This window comes from Vigna umbellata, chromosome 4 (assembly GCF_029865625.1).
Source record: "Vigna umbellata cultivar VRB3 chromosome 4, Vumbellata_1.0, whole genome shotgun sequence".
Lineage (NCBI taxonomy): Eukaryota > Viridiplantae > Streptophyta > Magnoliopsida > Fabales > Fabaceae > Vigna > Vigna umbellata.
In genome coordinates this window covers 24,799,199-24,815,011 of record NC_142168.1, presented here as the reverse complement: position 1 = coordinate 24,815,011, position 15,813 = coordinate 24,799,199, and the positions used below count along the sequence as shown (strand labels likewise).

The 15,813-nt window shown below is 33.1% G+C and overlaps 2 protein-coding genes across 2 annotated transcripts; both read left to right on the top strand.

Annotated features, from left to right (window-relative positions):
- The first annotated feature begins 7,649 nt into the window (after positions 1–7,649).
- Positions 7,650–10,256, top strand: LOC148199663 (uncharacterized). The gene has a single exon (XM_088114315.1). The coding sequence runs from the start codon at positions 7,650–7,652 to the stop codon at positions 10,254–10,256; it is 2,607 nt and encodes an 868-aa protein (XP_087970441.1).
- A 323-nt stretch (positions 10,257–10,579) lies between these two features.
- LOC148199662 (uncharacterized) lies at positions 10,580–15,351 on the top strand. The gene is made up of 12 exons (XM_088112746.1): positions 10,580–11,075; positions 11,243–11,392; positions 11,469–11,620; positions 12,577–12,706; positions 12,818–13,059; positions 13,158–13,364; positions 13,432–13,524; positions 13,605–13,706; positions 14,540–14,755; positions 14,854–14,895; positions 14,986–15,096; positions 15,173–15,351. Exons 1-12 carry the CDS (start codon positions 10,580–10,582, stop codon positions 15,224–15,226), a joined length of 1,995 nt encoding a protein of 664 aa, XP_087968872.1. The 3' UTR covers positions 15,227–15,351.
- The last annotated feature ends 462 nt before the right edge of the window (positions 15,352–15,813 follow it).

Sequence of the window (15,813 nt, the reverse complement as noted above, 5' to 3'; positions counted from 1 at the left end):
CTTTGTGAACATTTAGTTTTTGATTTTTTAACTTTATCTCTTCAATTTTTAAATTTAGTTTTATTTTAACATTTTACATATGAACAAGAAAAAGAATGAGACTCTAGGTTGAATATGCAAAATTCTATTCTTTGCATTTGTTATATCGTTGAACTAACTTTTCGCATATTCCTTCTTTGCTGAGATGAGTATTGAAGTTTTAGCTGCTTGTTCCAATGATATCCGTACATGATATTTTGGAAATATTGGAATGTCTTTCTTCTCCTGTTGATGGTTTTGGACTTATATCATCATTTGTGAATGGTTTACACTTTAATAATGGTTGCGTTAACAGAAAGTCGTTTCACAGCAATTGTACTTAAAATTGCTAGCAGCATGGCAAAATTAATTATTGAGATATGACAACAATTGCTCGCAGCAAGGATGTGCACTTTAGAGTCACCCGTTAGACAGGCATTATTGTTTCAGATTTTGGTAGTTTCAGTTTTCAAAGGTAAAAGGTAAATGTTGAATGCCATAAATAAAAGCTAATAAGAGAGAAGTGATTGATGAAAGAGGCAGAGTAAGAAAAGTAGTAATGGAAAGTAAGCAGATGCAGGATAAAATAGGTTAGTTTCTGTTGTTCTCTGAAATTAAATGAATTTTTTTTCTTGACTGGTTCATGCGAATTCTGCTCAGTGTGACTCACCCACCTGCTGATAAACTGCTCCTAAAATTTATACACAAAGTTTGCCTTCCACAAGAAAACTGATGAGCATTTAAAGAAAGTGGCAACTGTTACCTATTTTTAAGGGGCAATGTCATTGATAATCTTTTAACACCTATGAGCCTCTTCAAGGTAAGTAAATGGCGACAAATATTCTCTGTTTGAAATTTGAACTAATTCAACCATTTTTTGTATGCATCCATTGAGCTAATATTTTTGTACAGCCAAATAGCTGAATTCTGCATTGGTTACCTCTTGTTCTGCTAAGACTTTCAATAGTCGAATGCTCCTCATTCAACTAATTATGTAAACCGCCATTTTGACTTTATTCGCGTTCAGCCTTCTATTCACTCTAGCTAACTTCAGTTACACTGAATCCTCAATAGAGAACTTTTAAAAGCACATATTTTCCAATCAATTTATTTCCAAGTTAAAAGAATTCAATGTTTTATAAGTTGATCTTTATTCGGACAGCTTCATTCAGGAGCAATTCATCTTCATAATCAGCTTTCAGTTAATCCTGTAATAGGATTCTACACTGTTATGATTTAGATGCTATATTTTTTTAGTTTCCCACGACTCACGATCCACCAAGTTAGAAATGTAGAAAAAAATGGATTGAGAAAGTACTCAATATGTATAAAAAAACATTGAAAACATTACAATGTAAACATTTCAGACGAAACATTGAAAAGTATAATCTATTGTGCCCTCTATGAAAGACAATTTGCAGAGAATGGCTTCCTCTTAAATGCCAAGTTGCCGTATTATTGTGATTAGTGTGCGGACTCCATCTATGTATAGAGAAGGTATGGAGTTTAGGAATGAAAGGTGGGGACTCAAGTTCATCAAATTTGAGAGACAAAGTGTTCTGTGACAAGACGACGCAATGGCAGTCTTGGACAAAGAATCATTAATGAAGACCTTCTTGGGAACTTTGAAGGATGCAAGATTGTTCTTGCTATATCTTACCACCTCTTCCTCGTCAACGTTTGATCCTTCTCTTGTCAAGAATTCACAATATATCATCAACACATATTTCAGTGAACAAAGTTGGAGATATAGTAATCCACAACTTCATTAGTCACTGATACACCACACTTTTCAGATTTCGACAATTAACCTTTCGGGAAATTAAAGTTAGAAGGTTATTTTCTGTAAAGTGGTATTGACATGGTGGTTTCATTTGCCAAAAGGTGATCAAATAAAAATTGACTCTTCCATTAGAAGGGTTTTAGTTATGCGTGGCCCTCCATTACCAACCAATGCAAAAAATAGAAGACATAAATTGAGGGTCATGTATGAGTAAAAAATTTAGACTGTTTATGCTTTTTGAATCGAGGAAAGTATGTGATTTTGGTGTTTTAATTTTTTATACAACTCTATTGGATTTTGTTACCATTATATTTTTTATTTTTTACAGATAGAGAGTATTAGAAGCAGCGTTTAACTCACAAATGACATAAGCTGATCAAGTAGAACAAATAACAAAGATTAAAATGGTTAAGATAATGACTTAAGAACTTTCAATGTTGTATTTATATATATATTTGATACTTTGATGTAATTATTAAATTCGTTATGCTGATCAATCGGTGAAAAAATTTGTTTTGTTAATTTTTTTTACAATGTTATAACTTTTTATAAATTTTAAATTGTCATTATTAAAAATAGATTTTATTAAATTATGAAAATATCACTACAAAAATAATATATTTTAGGAGGGGTTAGTTTCCGGCGGTTTTAGAAACCCCGAATAAATTCCGGCGGTTTTGACTAAACCGCAGTTACCCCCTTTTTTAATTTTTTTCAATTTTTTAATTTCCTTCAATTTTAATGAAGGTGCCTTTCATTTTTTCAATTTGGGGACTGATTATGAGTATGAGTAGGACTGATTATGTATCCCCGCGCCTTTCATTTCTTCTACCTTTCCCTGATTCTCTAATTTCTCCCAATCCCTAATTCTTCTACCTTCACTCATTTCTTCTACCTTCCCCGCTCCTTCTCTGCACCATCTTCGTGTTGGTCTCCCCTTGTTAGGGCTGAGCAAAGTGTCGAGGTGTGGAGGCATTTGTGGGTTGAGCGAGGCTTCGAGGCAGCGTGGAGGCGCCTTATTGTTCGTCGAGGTGCTCTCGGAACTGAACTGTAGATTTGCTCTTGGAATTTCTCGCATCTATGGTTCACGCGGCTTAGAAAGCGGCGAGGTCACTTCATTTTCTCTTCGTTCATTTTCACTCTACACGTTTGTCTCCTGTACCTTAGTCTATTGAACGCGTTCATTGATTCGATTGTGTCTAACTCTTGTATTTTGCTGTTGTTGTTAACTCTTGTATTCGATTATGCCAACTACTGTTCCGACTGCCCCACATCCACCGACAGTGTGACCTAGAGTTCGCGCTAGAAGAGGACAGGCTACTGATCCACACAGTATAGCTGAAAGAATCAGTGTGGAGCTAAAGTTGCAGTAGCCCTTGCCGAGAAAAGAAAAAATTGTGAAAGGTGAGCTTATACTTCCATAAGATATGTTGGCCAATTCATGTATATATGCCTGGAACTGTTAATAATTTGTCAATGCAAATTTTACTCAATGTAATCGTCAAAAATTTCTTCCATGTCAAATGTTAGCTTCTCTGTCTTCTTCATGCTATTAGATTTTCTTTAAGTAGAAAATATTATATTGAAGAAATTTATTAAATTACATTCCACTTAAGATATGTAGTCATGAGATATGAAACGCACACACACTTTGCGGAACTGCCTTTACTGCTTGTTGGAAGCATATCAGATGGGAGTGGAGTGGACATGTTGATGATGCTGTGTCCACCAGACCATCATAGTTGGTACACACTACATTCTAACTTAGAGCAAAGGTAGTTAGGATACTGAGTGGTTAGTTAGGTGGTGTTGGTATGAACAACCATTCAAGAGTTTATTACTATTTGGATTATAATTAATGAGGCACTCAACCTTCTAACAGAATTAAAAAAGTCTAAGTGTGAGCAACAAAATAAAACTCAATCTTTGTGGTTTTTCATTTCTGAGATGGCTAAGACAGGTAGACTAGGGTGTACTTGCTTTGAAACCAACTTAATGTTAAACAAAGGGAAAAATATGTTTTTCAGGGGATAATTCACACCCTTCCTCTATGCATGTATATGTAGAATTTTAGGGAGCTATGATCCATAAATGACAACTGCCTATGAACGGGAAAGCCACTAAAGCATACAACTCACACAACTAGCAAAAATTAACATACAGTTAACATTTTCTTATTTTAACAGGAGTGTTTTTATGTACTGAACTTCTCCACTCTGTGATGTATATTCTCTGTTCTTCTAAATTTTAAGAATCTAATATTCATTTATCCTAAAATGAAAATGATTGATTTCATTAAAACACCAACAGAGACAATTGAATACAAAAGTAGTGATATACAACTACCAACACCATTACAGACAACGAAAATCATAGTGATGAAGTTATAGGAGAAGGATGAAGAAATAAAAATCGTGTGAGAATGAGATCAAACCAGAGGAGTTTGTTCTAAAAGGGAGTTGCTCAACGGGAATGACATCGGAGTGGGAAAAATCGTGTGAGAATGAGATTCTAGGACTCACAGAAGAGGAAGAAACTCCACAGTTTTCTGAGCAAAGATCAACTGCCATTTGGTTGAAAAGTTTGGAAGTTGGAAGAAAGGTCGAAGGATAAAAGAAAAAGAAAAGGGTTTGATTAGAGAAACACGAGAGTACAACATAGGATTTAAATGGTTGGAAAAGTTAGCAGAGCATGGTAGGTATATAGTGAGAGGATTTTGAATTGTTACCTTGATAAACTAGTGCTTTTAATTATTGATTGTTGTAGTTTTATCGGATGGGGGGTGGGATTCCCGTGTTTAACAGTATGTCCTTGTTACGACATTTAATATTATATGGTGGAATTAATGAAATATATTATAAATATGGACATTCTTCCAAGTGGCTTGCATATGAGGATCACTGAAAATTGAAGCTGGCTTGGAACTTGGTTTTGTCCAACCACGGACTTTGTCTTAGATTCATGTCAAAGTTTTGGCTTTATCATGCACAAAAATCACTACAATATGAAGCCCTGGTCGGTTCAACCCTTGGTAGATAATCTCAACAGCAGAGATATTTCATCCCATAGATCCATTATTATTTACCCCTCTTGTTTTATACATTATTGGTCAAAGATCTAAGTAGTAGAAGGTTTTTATTTTGCAGAATAATATATTGTTGAATATTTATGACAGTGATAATTCAGTCTATTTAAGATGTTATCATGGAAATTTGTGTGCTGGCATCGCTGTCCAATCTTGGTTCACATATATTTGCTCCACTTGTTCAAATTATGCCACCCACTCTCTTCACTATCTTGCCCTATTTCTTCGTACTGCATACAGATCTTGGTGTCCTCTCTCCCCTTGCTGGAGGATACAAGGCCATTATTTTGTTTGGATTTTGACTGACGTACAAGGAGTTTAACAATCATAGTGTCTCCTTTTTGCCATAAAAGTGGATAAATTATTTCTGTACATCTCAAGTCCAAGAAATGAAAGAGAAGATTAGATCTAATCTTCTCTTTCTCCATTCTCACACACACATCCATTTAATTACTCTTATTTCCCATTTTCTATACTTACATATAAATCTCACACTTTCATTTCATTAATCAATCCTAATTATAATACATGTATTTCTATTTATTATTCATTATTCATTAGTCTTCTTACAACACCTATTTCCAATCCGTTTACAGGTAAAAATCTAAATACTTGTTTTTAGTTTTTAAGATATCAGAATAAAATTATGATGAAATTTTAGATTCTAAAATGAATAATACTTTATAAATATAGTAATTAATTTAAACAATGTTTTGACGAATTTTAAAATTTTGAACTATATAAAACTATTAAGTATACCGAAGGAAATATTTTTTATAGAAGATTTTGCTAATATTCTAACTTTATTCATTAAAATAATACTATTAATATCAACTACTACATCTAAAAGATTGTCCACTTTAAAATATAGAAATCCATTATCTAAATATGCATCTGACTATGCAAAATATAAAAAATTGATTGTAATTTGTAAATATTTCCTAAATGTTACTTTGATTAAATATTTTACCAATTTTTCAAGAAATATTTTTCTTGTCAATTAAATATTCCAAGCTTATACTGTTTGCATAAAATAGTTTACACTATTTAACAACTAATATTTTTAGAGAGATTTATTATAAAAAATAACAATTTTATTATACATAATTCACTATTAGATGCGTATCAGCGTATTTTAGTAGATTCTATATGTATAAAGTGATAAGGCACATGCATGTACTTGGTTTCGAAACTTTTTCTATTTGGCATGTGTGACATGTGTGGGGTTCTACATGTGATTCAAACCGTGTCTTTAGCCTTATCCAATTCAATTTCGATTTGGGTGGAAAAGAAAATTGATTACTATATTGAAAAACAATTATATATATTACATATATGGTAATTATACTTTATCACTTGAGTCTTAATGTGATAAATTAATCAATTTTAGTCTAAGTAAATTGGTTTAAGAGTTTAACTTTGTATATCTTTCCACTTTGAAAAAAATGATATTATGAATGAATTACTAATTATATTACAAAGTAGGTTTGTAAGGTGAGGTTTGCATCTCACTTATATATTATAATTTGATCTTATTTCTAGTCGATGTAGGACTTCCAACAAATTATAGAAGTATGAGATATAAACTAGTTTGTGTAAATTATTATTCATAATATTTTTTTCAGTTATAGTTTTATGTTCATCAATCAGTCTAATTATCCTTCCAAACTGAAACACAAGTAAAATCAACCAGCAAATTAGTATCATTTAATTTTACTAATCACATTTTAGAAAACCCCTATGATGCCTTGAAATTTAACGTATAAAAGTAAGAAAGAGAAAATAACAAAACAAATTTCAATGAATTAAAGTGTATTTTTAGGATGCTAGTAAAAAGGAACAGTTAAAATTTGTTCATATTTATCTCTAACTTTTTATTTCTGTGTCGTAAGGAGACAATACTAATTGGTGTTGATTTTTGAATTAACACCACAAATCTAGTTAACTGAAAAAAAAAAAAAAAAGACAGAACAAAAGCAAAGCACCATAATGTTTTTGTTTTTTCTGTGAAATTCAGGTTCACACTGTGTCATTCTGCTGCAACTAGTTATATTTATTTTATATTCATAAATTTTATATTAAAACGGCATCAGTTTGTACTTCATTGGTACTTAATCATAGACACACCAATTTTATTATGCAGGCAATTATGCATTTGACTCAATACACAACTTTAGGGTCTCCTCACTGTTATCTAAAACCAAATCCATAAATTGTAAATTACATTTAGGTTGTTTACATATAATGTCAAAAGGACTGTCCCTGTCATATAACATTTTTTTATTCACTTCTTGTGTACCAGGGAGTCCTATTGGCTGTGTTCAAGATTTGGAGACTGTTCTGCTAAAAAATTCTCAAGTGGTAATACAAAAAATGCCGACTTTGTCCTCATTTTTGAAAAATGTTCTTGTAAATTACTTGTATTTCTTTTTGTTGTGTATTATTCTGCTCATATGTCCCTAGGTTGAGTGTGTTGCAACTTCCTATCATGTAATTTCACTCAAATATTCTCCTAAAATATTTTTTCCTTAAAATCTCTTGAAATTATGAAATTAGCTAATTATGAAATTAGCTCCTGAAATAAATCTCTTGATCTAAGGGATTGTGAGTTGACTTTCCCCATAAAAGGAAAGTCGATTGTAAATGATTTTCCTTGGATTAGTTCTCAAAGTTTAGTAAATTCATCTCATGTAGTGTATTTCGTTGAATATCGTCACTTATTCTAACCTTCAAATCCTCTTGGCATGAACAGAGGTCGTTGTAATGGATAGATCATGGATAGACATGCCTCGAAATACAAATCAATATATGAGAGGATTGAATACCTTCTTGGACTTCGCATTCACTAATAGTGGTGTTAGGGGAAAGATAGTATGTCCATGTCAGAAATGCAATTTTAAGAAATGGCAAAGTCGTGAAGAAGTATATGAGCACTTAATTATTAAACCTTTTCCAAAAGGTTATACAATGTGGCTTCTACACGGGGAGAGAAGAGTAAATGACGAAGCTCCTCAAGTAATGGTCGAAGAAGATGGTGGAAGAGTTGAAATTAATGATAATATGTGTGAAATGATTAATGATGTATTTGCACATCATTGCTCTACCAACGACATGGTGGATGATGACGATATGGGTGCAGAGTCAAGCCATACTAGAAGTCATGATGGGACAAATTTTTTTGAATTAATGCAAGATGGACAACAAAGCTTATATGAAGGATGTGATAAATATTCAAAACTTTCTTTCTTGGTGAAGTTGTATCACATCAAATGTCTATGCAGAATAAGTGACAAAGCTATGTCCATGATACTGGAATTGCTAGCAGATGCATTTGAACATGCTAAAATTCCAAATTCATTCTATGAAGCCAAAAAAGTGATTAGCAAGCTTGGTCTTCATTACACCAAAATTGATGCTTGCCCGAATGATTGTATGTTGTATGTTGGAGAAGACAAAGATAAAGATTCTTGTAAGAAATGTAAGACATCAAGATGGAAGCCAAAAAAGAGAAATACAATTGGTGACGATGTTGTTGTTAATAAGCGAAAGAAGATTCCTGCAAAGGTGTTAAGGTATTTTCCTTTGAAGCCTCGATTACAGAGGATGTTTTTGTCATCTAAAATAGCTGAGCATATGAGATGGCATGCATCCGAAAGTACGGATGAAGGCATGTTAAGACATCCAAGAGATTCTGAAGCATGGAAGAAATTTGACTTGATGCATCCTCAATTTGCCTTAGACCCTCGAAACGTGAGACTCGGTTTAGCTACTGATGGGTTCAATCCATATGGGAACTTGAGCACCAATCACAGTATTTGGCCAGTTGTTCTCATACCATACAACCTTCCTCCTTGGATGTGTATGAAACAAAGTTCATTCATTTTGTCCATGATCATTCCTGGAAAGCGAGCACCGGGCAATGATATTGATGTTTACTTACAACCATTAATAGAAGAGTTGAAGGAGTTGTGGAACACTGGAATTAAAACTTTTGATTCATATGGAAATGAAGTATTTGATATGCGTGCAGCCATATTGTGGACTATTAGTGACTTTCCAGGACTTGGAACCTTATCTGGATGGAACACACATACAGGATTGGCATGTCCGAGATGTAATTTTGACACTACTCCTAAGAAGCTTGTCAAAGGTGGGAAATTTTGTTTTATAAGTCATCGTCGGTGGTTAGATGGAAGACATAAGTTTAGATTGGCTCATAGCAGGTTTGATGGAACTATTGAAAATAGAAGCCAACCAATGGCAATCTCAGGACATGATATCCTACAACAACTTGGGAATGTTCACGTTGAATTTGGGAAAGAACCTATAGTTGAAGAAAGGTCAAAAAGACAACGCAGAGTTGATCATCCTAAGGTAGATACTCTACAATGGCGAAAGAAGAGTATATTTTTTGACCTTCCTTATTGGGTAGATAACTTATTGCACCACAATCTGGATGTTATGCACATTGAAAAGAATGTTTGTGACAATATATTGTTCACATTGTTGAATGATAGTACAAATAATAAATGCAAAGACAATCTAAAGGCAAGAAAGGACTTACAACTTTGGGGTATTAGACCAGATCTGTGGCCTGATGAGAATGGTAGATATCTTCCTGGTATATATACGTTGTCAAATGTAAATAAGGATATATTTCTAAAAACTTTGAAGAATATAACTGTACCTGATGGTTACTCAAGTAACATCAGTAGATGTGTTGATGTTAAACAACGTAAGATTGGAGGACTAAAAAGTCATGACTCACATGTGTTGATGGAGCAAATTCTTCCTTTGGCAATAAGAAAGACACTCCCTAAAGAAGTGTCCTCTATTTTGATTGATCTATGCTCTTTTTTTAAACAATTATGTAATAAAGTTTTGAAGATAGATCAACTTGTCCAATTACAAGATAGAGTTGTCCTCACATTATGTCACATGGAGATGTTATTCCCTCCTTCTTTTTTCACAGTGATGGTTCATTTGATTGTGCATTTAGTAGAAGATGCCAAGCGTGGAGGACCTGTCCAATATCGATGGATGTATCCTATTGAGAGGTACTTGGGAAAATTGAAGTCTTATGTGCGTAATAAGGCACAAGCTGAAGGCTCAATAGCTGAAGGGTACTTGGCTGAAGAGTGCTTAACTTTTTGTTCTAGATACTTAGATGGAATTGAGACTGTGTTCAATAGATTGCGTCGTGTTGATGATGAACCGAGTATTGGCTCTTGTACTGTAAGCACTTTATTCCCATCGATCGGAAAAGCAGTTGGAGGTTTCACTTATTTCACTTTATCTGAAAAGGAAAAGTTACAGGCACATCGTCATATCTTAACAAACAGTGCCATAGTTGATCCATTTCTTCAGTAAGTATTTTCACTTGATCAGTTGTATTAATTAGTCTTTTATTAGAAAGTAACTATGTATAATTTGGACACTTCGTGTAGGGAATTTAGAGACACTATACGGAGACAATTGAGAAATCGGAGTCGACAATCATCTTTGATAGACAAGAGAGTTCATAGGGAATTTGTAGATTGGTTTTCACGTCGTGTACGTATATTGGGTCCATTACTGATTGGTTTCATTCTATGTTATAATTAATAATTGACTTGGACATGTTATTTCTTTTTTCCTTTTAGATAAGGAATGACTCAACTAGCCTTCACTCAACTGATTTCAAATTCTTAGCCATGGGTCCAATTGATATTGCAAAACGATATAGTGCCTACAATGTTAACGGATTCAAGTTTAGGATCTTGGACCGTGATTTATGGCTTAAAACACAAAATAGTGGAGTGTTTGGTACATTTGGGACAAGGAGTTATGCAAGTACTAATGATAATCAAATGCAATTTGGAGGTGTGCCTTATTATGGTCGATTAGTGGACATAATTGAAATAAACTACCATGGTCGTTTCTCAGTTGTTTTGTTCAAATGTATGTGGGCTAATACAACTACTTCTAGGGGGATTGTGACTGATGAGTTGGGATTTACAAGTGTATGTTTTGGACGCTTGATTCATACTGGTGATGATGATGATGATGAACCATACATTCAGGCATCAGAAGCACAAATGGTATATTATGTAGATGATGAGTTTGATAAAAATTGGTGCATCCCTGTACATATAAAGCCTAGAGACTTGTACAACATGGGTGAAGATGATGTTGACAAATTTCATGAATGTGAACCGTTTCAACAACAAAACTTAGAAACATTATTTCCCGATGATGGAAGAAATATACCATTAACAAGGTTTTAATTTTAATTTTAATTTAGTTATTCTGTTTGTTTTCTTCTTTATTATATCTTATGTAGGTGGTTTAATTTTTATTTATGTAATTGTTTGTAGACCATTTGAAGATGAAGAAAATGACATATAAGAAGAAGGAGACAAAACATCATACACAGCAAAGTGTCTCTCATACATGGGGTCACACAACTAACCATCCACCAGCTCCTCAAGTCCAATCCTCACCCTCTCTTTCTGCCCCTCAAAGAAGTAAGTTCCCTTTTTTTTAAATGTCTAATACTTGTTTTATTCATGTTATCATTTTTTGACATTCATTTATTTATAGGAACATACAAACTAAAGCTACCTTCGACAAGCCAAAGCACATGCACTCCTACTCATATTGAGTCCCCAAATGCATTTGCTTTTCAATCAGCATGGACTCCTGCACCTATTCAGTCCCCAGATGCATTTTTTCAGTCATCAGTTCAAGTTAATGTAAGTGTTTCAATTACATTAGTAAAAACAGTAAACGTAAAATTTTATTTAAAGACAAAAATTGTGGAATCTCTAATCAGTAGCAACAACAAGGGAATTTAGTGTCATACCAATAAGAGAAGGCAAAACTTTTAGAAATGTGGGCAATTGCTGTATCAGAATTTTAGTAGTGATTGTTTGCTGTTTTATGTAATGTTGTTGGATGTTTCAGCATTATTTCCTTGCTGTTTTATACCAGTAAATTTTTCTGTATTGGACTGTAAATATGCCACATTAAAATCTTTGCTGGCTGTTTTGACTGCTGTTATGTAGTAAAATCCTGACTGTTTTGATTGGTGTTACTGCATTAAAATCCTTGTTGTATTAGACTGTTCTGACTGTTGTGTCTGCACTAAAACATTGTTGTTTTGTAACTTTATTGGGCTGTTTTACTCATATTAAAGCGCTTCTGTTTTTATCTCATATGCTAGTTGGTTACATATGCTTGATATAACTTATATGGAATGGTCAAACTAATTGTTGATTGTGCTGTTATGAAGTATGTTAAGAGGATTGGTTGCTGTGATCTTATTTTTTTTATCTCTCAAAAGTACATTAGATGTGTTATATGTATTATTTGTTGCTAGTCACGTTGAGAAATCTTTTGTATTATACAAAGTGATATTTGGACCTTAAAGGTTAGGACAATTATGTTAAAAGTCTTCTGTCATTTGTGAGATGGCTAGAGAATTACTCTTGAATTATCCAAGAAGGTTTTGTATGATAAAAAACTAGAAGTAGTTCTGTATTAGAATCTTTTAGAAGAAGTACATATGATAAAAATGCCTGAAATTCAAAGAAACGTGACTCACTAAGTTAACTCACTTTTTTGTTGAAATTTAATAACAATAATGATAATTTCTTTTGCTTTCTCATCATCCCTTGTGTAGCCCTCAAATGAAGATGCTCTTCATTGACCACCTCAAGTAGGAGAAAATTCTCATGTACAAGATGAACATGAACAAGATGAAAATCAGGATACTCAGTTGGAAGTTGAACAAGAAAGGCCACCAACACACAAGGGAGCATGGTTGGTTGATGTTATTGGTAAGACACAAGTTCAACATATTAATGCTTTCATTATGTTACTTATATGAATAGTTACTGCTGAAGTTGTTTGACACAAGAGTATTTGACACAAATTTTCTTTCTTCACAGATGACCAACGTAAGATGACTACCAAACACTTAAAAACAAATGATGTTTGGAATTTGCCTCAAAATGAAAGGATTATTGTACATTGGAATGAGGAATATCAACCAATTGGAGATGGTGGCGCATTATTGAATCGATTCTTGGGAAGTATCGCTAGAAACTTCAAGGTATTCCCTATTTGTTATTCTTCTTGGAAGAAGATTCCCAAAAGTTACAAAGAAGACATGATTCAAAATACCATTCAAGTAAGTAATGTAAATACAAAATACCATTACAAAAAAGACATCCAAAATTTATTTATTGGGTAATTGTTGTTAATTTTTTATTAAAATTTGTTTTGAAGACAAAGTTTGAAGTGAATTCCGATATTCAAATCAATTACATCTTGAAAGCGCTTAATCATAAATGGAGAGATTGTCGGCAAGAATTATGGCAACAAAGAGATGATGGGACGCGAACTAGAGATGAATTGATTGCCATGGCTCCAGAAGGCATAGATAGAGATCATTGGGCTTCTTTTGTTGACTATCGACTTGATGAAAGAACAAAGGTAAAACCTACATTTCTTTTCATAAAATTCTGTTATGATTTAATAACTTTTTTTATCACAATGTTAGGAGATTGCCCTAAAAAATAAGCATAATAGGACAAAACAAACTCTTGCTCACACAGGGGGATCCAAGAGCATTGCAAGGAAGAGGAAAGAAATGGTGAAGTGTTATTTATCTTCAATTTTCTGTTTCTCATAATATTTATGATATACCTAATAAGAATTTGTTAATTTTCATAGGAAAACGAGTGTGGGCACAAAGTTAGCAGAGGAGAAGTTTGGATAGCTACTCATAAGAAGACCAATGGAGCTTTTATCAATGATGAGGCAAGGGAAATTGGTGTAAGTTCCAATCTTTTTTTTGTGATTGGTTTAGTTATATATCTCTTTATAGTCTCGTTCAAATGATATTACTTAAATGAAGAACTCAATGTCATGTGTACTATATACATGTCTATAGATGTCATGTAATAGATACATTATAGGAAAAAAGAACCTTTTTACTATAAGTAGTTGGTTGTTCATGTGTTTTGTGTTTTCTGAATTATTGATGGTTAAAAGCATTGATTCTAGTAGAAATTGACACTTACACATGATTGCTATTGGTATTAAGATTTAAGTTCCTTAATATGATTGTCATTACAGACTTCAATTTGAAGAATGAGTATTAATTGGTCCCATCCATGATGTCACGTGGATACCCTTCTTTCAATCAATCTTATATGGATTTCCAGTTTTATTGAAATGATGGATTTCTTTTATGAGATCTATTGACCTTTTACTGGTTATACAACTTTCTTCAAATGACTAGTACCTTGTATCCTGACTTAGTTAAAGGTTTATATGCGAATGCTAGATTAGAAGATGGAATTATTGTATCAGAGTGAGAGGGATAGATTTGGTCCTGAATAATGATGTATGGACTATTGTTGGTTTTGGGTTAGGCGGGATGAAATCTCATAACCCAAGTATAGACTTTGCACTTTTGACCCTGGAAAATATAATAACCCAAAGATCAGATTTTGAAGATAGTGAAAGTATACTACTGTTTTTGCTACTGTTTTTGCACACATCTTAAGTTTAAATATAAGTATACTACTGCCAACTTAATAGTTTGTCTCTTTATACAAATGCAATGTTTTTAATGTTGGCATCATTGATTATGTTGTATGTAGGAAAAAATTCAAACATATGAATCTACAATATCGTCTCAATCAAAAGAAATATCAAGTTTAGATTCATTAGCTCATGTTTTAGGAAGCCAAGAGCATTGTGGTCGTGTTCGCGGTCTAGGTTTGGGTCCTTGCCCATCTAAAGTCTTTGGAGTCCATGCTCGTTCTCATTTTGGATCATCTTCATCTACTCCTTCTAATGTTGAATTACAAGCTCAGGTTAATGAATATTTAAATATTTATTTGGTTTGTTCCCTGTAAGATTAACATGTTAGGTATCATATTTCTCACTTTTTAAATAAATTTTTTTGTTATAGGTATCTTCATTGACTTCTTCTAATGTTAAATTAGAATCTCAGGTTAATGAATATTTACTTGGTTTATTCCTTTTAAGATTAACATGTTAGGTATCATATTTCTCACTTTTTAAATAAATATTTCTGTTATAGGTATCTTCATTGACATCACAAGTCAATGAAATGAAGGCAATGATGACACTTTTGTTGCAAAATCATCAAGGTTCATTGCCTTCACAGTTTGTAGTATTTCAACGATCATCGGTAATAATTATTAAATTTATTTGTATGATTTTTTTAATTAAATATATTATCGACTAACTATTATGTTATATTGTAGGTATCTGATCAAGGGAGTGGGCCAAACAATAGATGTAATGAAGAAGAAAATTAGATATTGTTATTGAATATTTTTATGAGTCATACTTTTAGTATTGAACATTTGTATTGAACATCTATATTGAACATATGTAATGAACATCTTTATTTTTAATTTTTATGCATGAACAATTAGTTGTATGAATGATATTAGGTTGAACAATATAGTTTATTTTATACAATATTATTCAATTTTAGTTCATATTAATTTATTGTTTGTTTTGTCAATAAAATCATTTTTATCATAATCTAATTTTATCACAATAAAAAAAGAATGAACTGTATAAATTCTCGGCGGTTTTAACCCCAGTAAACTACACATGCAAAATAGGGACGGTTTTGAGATAACCCTAGCTAGTTCCGGCGGTTTTTGAGTAACCCCGTAATTCCCGGCGGTTTTCACAGAACCCCCGCTAATTCCGGCGGTTTTTGAGTAACCCCGTAATTCCCGGCGGTTTTCACAGAACCCCCGCTAATTCCGGCGGTTTCGACAAAACCTCTGGTAATTCCGGCGGTTTCCGGAAACCCCCGCTAGTACCGGCGGTTTTTTCCAGAACCGCCGGTACTTACTTGGCGACGGCCGTGTTCCCAACGGTTGGTCCA

Excerpts from the sequence above, each read along its gene's own strand:
- LOC148199663 (XM_088114315.1), top strand. The coding sequence starts at position 7,650 with ATGGATAGATCATGGATAGACATGCCTCGAAATACAAATCAATATATG.
- LOC148199662 (XM_088112746.1), top strand. The coding sequence starts at position 10,580 with ATGGGTCCAATTGATATTGCAAAACGATATAGTGCCTACAATGTTAAC. Across the intron at positions 13,525-13,604 it reads CAAGGAAGAGGAAAGAAATG|GAAAACGAGTGTGGGCACAA; the intron begins GTGAAGTGTTAT and ends TAATTTTCATAG. Across the intron at positions 15,097-15,172 it reads TAGTATTTCAACGATCATCG|GTATCTGATCAAGGGAGTGG; the intron begins GTAATAATTATT and ends GTTATATTGTAG.